The following is a 7,007-nucleotide window of genomic DNA, read 5'->3' on the forward strand; positions in this document are numbered from 1 at the left end:
GGGCTCAGGGATGGGGAGAGGAGCAGGGCTGTGCTCTGGAGGGTCTCACTGCACATGCAGGAAGTTCAGCAGGTCACAGAGACCTTGCTGTGAGTGTTCCAGTGCCCTGGGCAAACCTTCCCACAGCTGCCAGCACAGCAGAATGGGTTGTGGTGCTCAAAATAGCAGAAACATCAATACAGGGGGACACAACTTCCCCATCCCCTTTTTCCCACTGCGCTTCCTGTGGGCAATTCCTTCTTCCATCAGGCAAAACCCAGCACAAGGGCATACAGCCCTTGGGAATACCCCAGGCAGCTTTCTGGGAACTGGGAGCTGTGATGGCGTGGGAAGCTGGGTTGCACAATGTCCCTTCCGCTGTGACACCCTTTAAACCCGTGCTCGTCCTGCCATGCCCCTCCAGTCTGCGGAGGCAGCCGAGGCCAGCCAAGCAGGACCAGGTAACAGACACTTTCTCTTGGACAGTGGAGATCCTTCCTTGGGGGCAGTGCTGGAGAGAGCCTGAAGAGAGTGGCTGCAGCTGCATCTTGGGTGTGTTTCTATCTCATTTCCAGCCAGTAGAACCTGGCACCCCTCTCTTAGTGCTGGCTGCATCAGAGGGGCTGCTGCTATTTCCCTGCAACAGGGGTGGTTTTCTGTCCTTGCTGGCTGCATGTGGGCTGGGGAGCAGGCACCATCCCTGTGGGGATGCTGAGCGCATAGAAAGAGCTTGATTCAAATTTTTATGTGGGCAGAACAGAGCTATGGGGAGAAAATGTGGAGAAGCTGGGGCTGTGAAGATGTGCAAGCTTTTATTAGATGGTTGGCCACACAGAGAGACATTGGACAGAAATTAAAATAGATCTTTACAGTCAAAGGTACGGACTCTGGGGGCAGGAACCCAGGGTGATGCAGGGCCCAGAGCCAGGAATGCTGCCCCGGGGATGCTCCTTGGGTCATTATGTCCCTGCTCCTCTGGGTGGAAGATCTCTGGGATGGTTCACACTAAATTAATGTACATAAATCAAGGCAAAACATCTCTTGCTAATGCAGAGAAAGATGTGCCACTACTGCTGCTACTGATGTCTCTGTGTGCCTGCTCCAATCTGCATGAGCAGGTGCAGTGCCAGGCAAAGCAGGGAAAGCAAAGCAGCTGGAGAAGTGAGGGGCTGTGGGAGGACATGTGCCATATCAGGGTGTTCCTTAGGGTGGAAGAGCTGCATCTAGCTGATCTCCGAGCAACGCCTGAGGCTTACCTGCACCAGACAGTGCCAGCCCACATCCCCAGTGGCCAAGCCCTTTGCTGCAAGCATGGACATTTTGGAGAGGGTCCTCTCTGTGGCCCAGGCCATCTATGCCCAATTCGAGCAGGTGAAGTGCTGTAAGCACCAGTGCCAGCGCCTCGTGGAGCGCATCCAGATTCTGCTGGAGCCTGTGAGGATCCTTAGGGCTCAGCCACGACAGCACATCTCCCACCATGAAGAGGAACTGATGAAAAAGCTGCTCCAGGCACTGGGGGAAGCCCAGAAATTGGTGATGAAATACAGCCAGACCAGCTGGATCCAGAAGTTCCTGCGAGCCCGAAGTACTGGTGAGGAGTTTGTCTGGGTGAATGAAAGCCTGGAGGACATTGCCCAGGGGCTCTCGCTCCTGCTGCAGGCAGAGCAGAAGCAGGCTTTCCTGGAAGCTTTCCAGTCAAAGATATGTCGCAGGCAGGATGCTGAGGACCTGAGGGATGACAGAGCTTTCTTGGACCAGGTGATTGCAAGTGAGTGCATTTAGCAAAACCTCTTTGCCTGTGACTGGCGGTTGGCCCCTCTCTCCAGCTGCTGCCTTGATCTGCCTTGATGGCCATGGCCATGAAGAGCCATAAGGACATTTAAACCACAAAAAAAACCAAACTACACAGTCATGCTTGTTCATCCAGTGGCCCAACCTCTGCTTGTTTCTCTCCCTAGGTACTGAGGAGCCCAAAGATGTGGTTGAGAAGATCTACAGTGACAGGGAGTATATAGAGAGCAAGGTGGACTGGATGCAAAGCGAGCTGAACAAAGTCATTCGTGAGATGGAGCGTAAGTCGGTGTCACACCACCTGCACCCTGTGCACTGTGTCCTTTCCCCACAAGCCCTGCCTAATGTGTCCCTTGTTCCCTTCTGGCACATGGTGGGAGCAGGCTTGAAGAAGGTCAATGTTGGTAAAAGAGAAGACATCACTGAGATCAAGAGAGACCACCTCACTTTCCACAGGCACCTGCAGGACACAGAGAGCTACGACCTTTATGAGGGCGAGTACCTCAAGTACCCTGTTGCCATCAAAACCTTCAAGAGGCCACTGACCACTGACCCAGTGTGAGTTGTCCTGGGTGGGAACGAGTGTGGCCCCAGAAGGGTGGCACAGCACTATGTCATGCCTTGTTTCAGGGATCTCACTGTGCTGTCCATTTCTACAGCAAGGTGAGAGACATCTTTGAGAAGGAGATTCAGACCCTAAAGAAGTTTGAGTCTCCAAACATCCTGCGCATGTATGGGATCTGCATTGAGGAGAATGGTAGGGCTGTCACATTAATGTCACCCTTTTCCAACCCTGCCATCCCCGGGGCTAGCTGGTGGCACATGCCTTGTGGTCCCCTCCCAAGAGGTGGCACAAGGCAGGATGCTTTTGCCTTGCAGATGGGAGCCCCTGCTTCTCCATCATCATGGAGTACTGTAAGCATGGGACACTGCGGGATGTGCTGAACAAGCAACAGCATCTTTCCTGGGATATCCGAATTCGGATGGCCTTGGGAGCTGCCAGAGGCCTTTACAGGTGAGCACCTGTATAAATCAGTGAGTAACTCCACCTGATAATCCAAAAGCTGAGTGCAGCTTCCTGGCATCTCAGAGTAAGCCATGGTATCCTGTTAGACACTAATTCCCAGTGACACCACCTTGGGACACTGGAATGGGAGGCTGGTGAAGGGGTAGGATTTGGATGCAGTAGTTCCCATCTACTCTTGTCACTGTCCCCTACATATGGCTTCAAGCCTGCAATGGCCTGGAAGGGGAAAATCCCCTTCCCCAGATCTACAGGGCAGATTTGGAAGTACCCTACAGCATGGCCAGTTATCCTTACAGGTCTTGCTCATCCACAAGGCTTGTGGTTTTGCCCACAGCAGCTCTTCCAGCCCCTGCTGGAAAGGTTGGCTTGGCACAGTTGATCCACCAAGGCAGGCAGAGAGCTGCTGGCTTCTCTGGAAGCATGTCAGTCATTCCCTTCACAGCAGGAGGGAGGGCCAAGGTGGGGATGGGTCAGTCCATCGTTGTCATCATCATCATCATCACCATCATCGTCATGTTTTGCCCTTGGTTCCATCCATCTGCAGGTTGCACCAGACAGGGGAGAAGTCCCGACTCCATGGCTGCATCTGCAGTAGCAAATTCCTGGTGGCTGGGGATTACTGTGTGAAGGTAAGCACCACACCTGGAGATGCTTTTGTGAGTTTTAAATGGTTTTGTGGATGTCTCCACCTAAGAACACTGAAGGGAATTGTGATGGTCCGGGATAAAACAGGGTAGAGCCATCTCCCCAATAACTTTAGGTACTTAAACCTCCCTATCTTGGTCTTATCATCAGCAAAGTGAGTGTTCCTAAACCATCCAGCCTGGGATGAGCTGAAGCTGGGGCAATTCACCTGCCTTCACCTCTGGTTTTGCTTGCAGGAAGAGACCTGTGCTGGGCAGCACACACAGCTGCACACCAGCCTTTGCTGCCCAGGGCACCTCACTCTGCTCTCTCCATCTCAGGTGCAGTCAGCTGCATCACAGGTTTCTACTTCTCTTTTTCTCATTCTCTCAATCAGCTGTCAGGATTTGAGCTGTGTGAAACAGAATCATCCATCAAGAGGAAAGCCAAGAAGGAATGGAAACAAATCTCTATGTTGGCTTACATCGCTCCAGAGAACCTGAAAGACATCAACTACCCTTATAAGAGGCCCTGTGAAATATACAGGTGTGTCTGTCCCTCCCAGGAGATACCTGTGAGTAGGCAGGTGTCTGGCAGAGTAGCTGCTGAGCTATGGAAGGAGGCCAGTTTTAATCGGATACACAAGCAGGTGCTTCCAGTTGGCATAGCCCAACAGTCCTCTCCATTAGAAAGGAAGAATATATGGTGGAATGAATACTGAGACTCTTGCTTTTCTCCTTCCAGCTTTGGGATTGTTCTGGCAGAGATTGCAACCTTCAAAATCCCATTTGAAGGTGAGACAGAAGAATCTGGTTCCCTGGGTAAAAGCCACATGTCACATTGTGGTTCCTGTCCGGCACTGGATGCTCCCTGCTCCTTCCCTGAGCATCCCATGCAGGTGCCAGTTGCAGTGCCTGGTGTGCCTGATTCTGCATAACAGCTTCATAACTTCCCCTGAAACTCCAATATAGTAAAGTACAGCTTATAGTAAAGCAATCTGCTTAAACCACAAACATGCAAATAATTTTTGTTTCTATTGGATGGTCCTGTGCATTTAAGCGTAAACACATCTTGCTCTACTGGAGCCCAACAGTGTCATGCCAAATTCAGTGGGATTCATTGCAGATGGAGTTTGGGTCACTTCCCTGCTGGCTGCTCCCTGCCAAAGGCTGCACGCAGGCTCTCAGCATGGCTTTGCTCTGCGCTTCCTCCCCAGCACCCTCCTGTGGCAGCAGAGTTCCATCCTGACACTCCTGCTTGCACTTCTTGTCTAGGCTGCACTCCTGAGGAGATTGTGGAGAAAATCTGCAATCACCATTACTGGGACCCTCTTGGGGAAGATTGTCCTGAAGACCTGAGGAAAGTCATCGAACAGTGCCGGGCCTTTGACCCTTCTCAACGCCCTTCTGCCGAGGGTAAGTGTCCCAGACACCTGCCCCACAGGCCCTTTGCATCCTTCAATCAGCTACTTCAGCAGGCAGTTTGCCCCTTAATTCCCACATGAATTTGCCTGGCTTTGTGTTTTGGGATCCTGCCTTGACCTTCCTTTTTATGCTAACAAGTTCCCCGGTTCCAGACCTCACACATTAACATGTATTTACCCATGCCGTGACAATAATCACCAAGCTGTTTGTTCATTTGGTATCACATAAAAGTAGCTTTTTCTCTCAGACAAGTACTGAACTGGAAATAGGGGTCTGTGAGTTAATCCCCACTCAGGTCCTGCAGATCCCATAAGCTGGAGGAGCAGCCACAACGCTCTGCAGGAACATCTCCTGCCTTGGCCTTTGAGCAATAAGATGCAGTCCTGGGCATTGCTCTATGACAGGGAAGTTTTCACTCTCTCTGAAGCTGGTTTGTGTCTGATCAGATGAGTAACTGGTCTCCATCAGAAGATACAACAGTTACATCAAGAAATTAGAGAGGAATGCATCTGGTGTGTTTGAAGTCAAGGAGGTCGTACCCTTCCCTTGGTTCATCTATCTAATGGGAAAAAACTTCCTTCAGTCTCACCCACTCCATCCTACAGAACCAGATCCACACCAGAGATGTGGGAAATGTGCCCAAGAAACCAAGTGTCACACCTATGTGCTTCCATTTCCCACCAGCACCTTCCTCAGCAGACCCTGGCACAGGGAATCACCCTGGCTGAAGCGAAAACACCAAAATATCATTAGAGACATTGGCAAAGCCACACTGAGGAAACAGGATGGCTTTATTAGTCTAATATGACCCTAATCCAACACCCACCACTGTGTGGAGCTGAGCTGGAAGGACAGCTTATTGCAGCTGTTCACAAAGGAGTTTCCATAAACACTGCTACATCTGTTTGGGCTGTGCTGTCTGCTCAGGCCTGTCCCCTGCTAATCCCTGCCCGTCTGTGCTGGCCCGAGGAGAGTGTAACTGCATGTCCCGGTTGTTACCAGTGAGGGAAAGCCATCTTCTCATCTGTTAAAAAAATCCAAACAAGCCCACAAGAAATCCTCTGTGTTGATTGATGCCGTCCTTGTGTTTTGCAGAGATTGTGGACTCGCTGGCTGACCTGGAGAAAAGCAGAAACCAAGGAAGTTAACCGTGGAAAATGGGGCCAGGTGACCAAGGGCAGCAAGCCCAGGGTACCACTTGTCCCTCTTCCCCCTCACAGAGACCGATGGTTCAATACTCCTGCGTTTGTTTCTGTGCGTGACAGATTCGCCTCACCAAGGGGCCGTGCCTGGGTGGCCTCGGGGGCAGCTGGGGAGTGAGGTGACTTGAGGAGAGGCTGTCAAGAAGCCCAGGGGGACCAGAGGGATGGAACATATCTTCTTTTACAAGAAAAGGCTGAGGGAGCTGAGCCTGTTCAGCCTCGAGAAGACACGGCGACTGACAGGAGAGCCCATCAGTGAGTGTGCCTATTTGAAGAGAGACTTCAGAGCATGGACCAGGCTCTGCTGGGCGGCACCCAGCAATAGGACAAAAGCCAAAGGGCAGAAAACGATACATAGGAAGTTTCACTTGAATATGAGGAAGAATTTCTTTTCTGTGCGGGTGATCATACACTGGAACATTGCTCAGAGAGGGTGTGGAGTTTTCCTCCCTGGCGATATTCCAGAAACATCTGGATGCAATGTTGTGAAACGTGCTCTAGGACAATTCTGCTTGAGCACGGAGGTGGGACCAGATGACTCACCGTGCTCCTTCCGACCTGACCCGTTCTGTGATTCTCCTCGGGCCCTGCCCACGGGACGCCGGGGCCCGGCTACCCTGGGGCCACCTCCGGCTCCCTTTGGGCTCCCCCCGGTTCCCCCCAAACCCTTTCCGGTTCCACTCGCCGCCCCTCGGGTTCCCCTTGGTTTTCCCCGGGCCCCTCCCCAGCTTCCCCCCCGTTCTCCCCGGTTCCCCCTGGACTTCCCCAGTTCTCCCCCGGTTCTCCCGGGCTCACCCCGGGCCCACCCCGCGGCTGCGGTCCCGCCGCCATGGCAACGCCCCGCCCACCTCCCCGGTTTGAATGAATTTGCGTTCCCGCTCTTTTCTCCCCGCGGCGTTTCCTCCAATGAAAACTCGCTCTCCTGCTTTTGCCCCACCCCCAGCCATCAGGGGCCTCCTT

General features: G+C 52.5%; 1 protein-coding gene across 1 annotated transcript; it reads left to right on the forward strand.

Moving 5' to 3' along the window:
• The first annotated feature begins 430 nt into the window (after positions 1 to 430).
• On the forward strand, positions 431 to 6,600 carry MLKL (mixed lineage kinase domain like pseudokinase). The gene is made up of 11 exons (XM_058846090.1): positions 431 to 531; positions 1,187 to 1,747; positions 1,938 to 2,051; positions 2,154 to 2,328; positions 2,430 to 2,527; positions 2,650 to 2,785; positions 3,342 to 3,426; positions 3,819 to 3,967; positions 4,166 to 4,215; positions 4,696 to 4,836; positions 5,941 to 6,600. Exons 2-11 carry the CDS (start codon positions 1,291 to 1,293, stop codon positions 5,991 to 5,993), a joined length of 1,458 nt encoding a protein of 485 aa, XP_058702073.1. The 5' UTR covers positions 431 to 531; positions 1,187 to 1,290; the 3' UTR covers positions 5,994 to 6,600.
• The last annotated feature ends 407 nt before the right edge of the window (positions 6,601 to 7,007 follow it).

Source organism: Poecile atricapillus, chromosome 10 (assembly GCF_030490865.1).
Source record: "Poecile atricapillus isolate bPoeAtr1 chromosome 10, bPoeAtr1.hap1, whole genome shotgun sequence".
NCBI lineage: Eukaryota > Metazoa > Chordata > Aves > Passeriformes > Paridae > Poecile > Poecile atricapillus.

Bases quoted from the DNA above. Each gene is read 5' to 3' on its own strand.
- MLKL (XM_058846090.1), top strand. From the start codon at position 1,291: ATGGACATTTTGGAGAGGGTCCTCTCTGTGGCCCAGGCCATCTATGCC. The intron at 1,748-1,937 runs GTGAGTGCATTT...TTCTCTCCCTAG, and splicing joins CTTGGACCAGGTGATTGCAA to GTACTGAGGAGCCCAAAGAT. The intron at 3,968-4,165 runs GTGTGTCTGTCC...TTCTCCTTCCAG, and splicing joins AGGCCCTGTGAAATATACAG to CTTTGGGATTGTTCTGGCAG.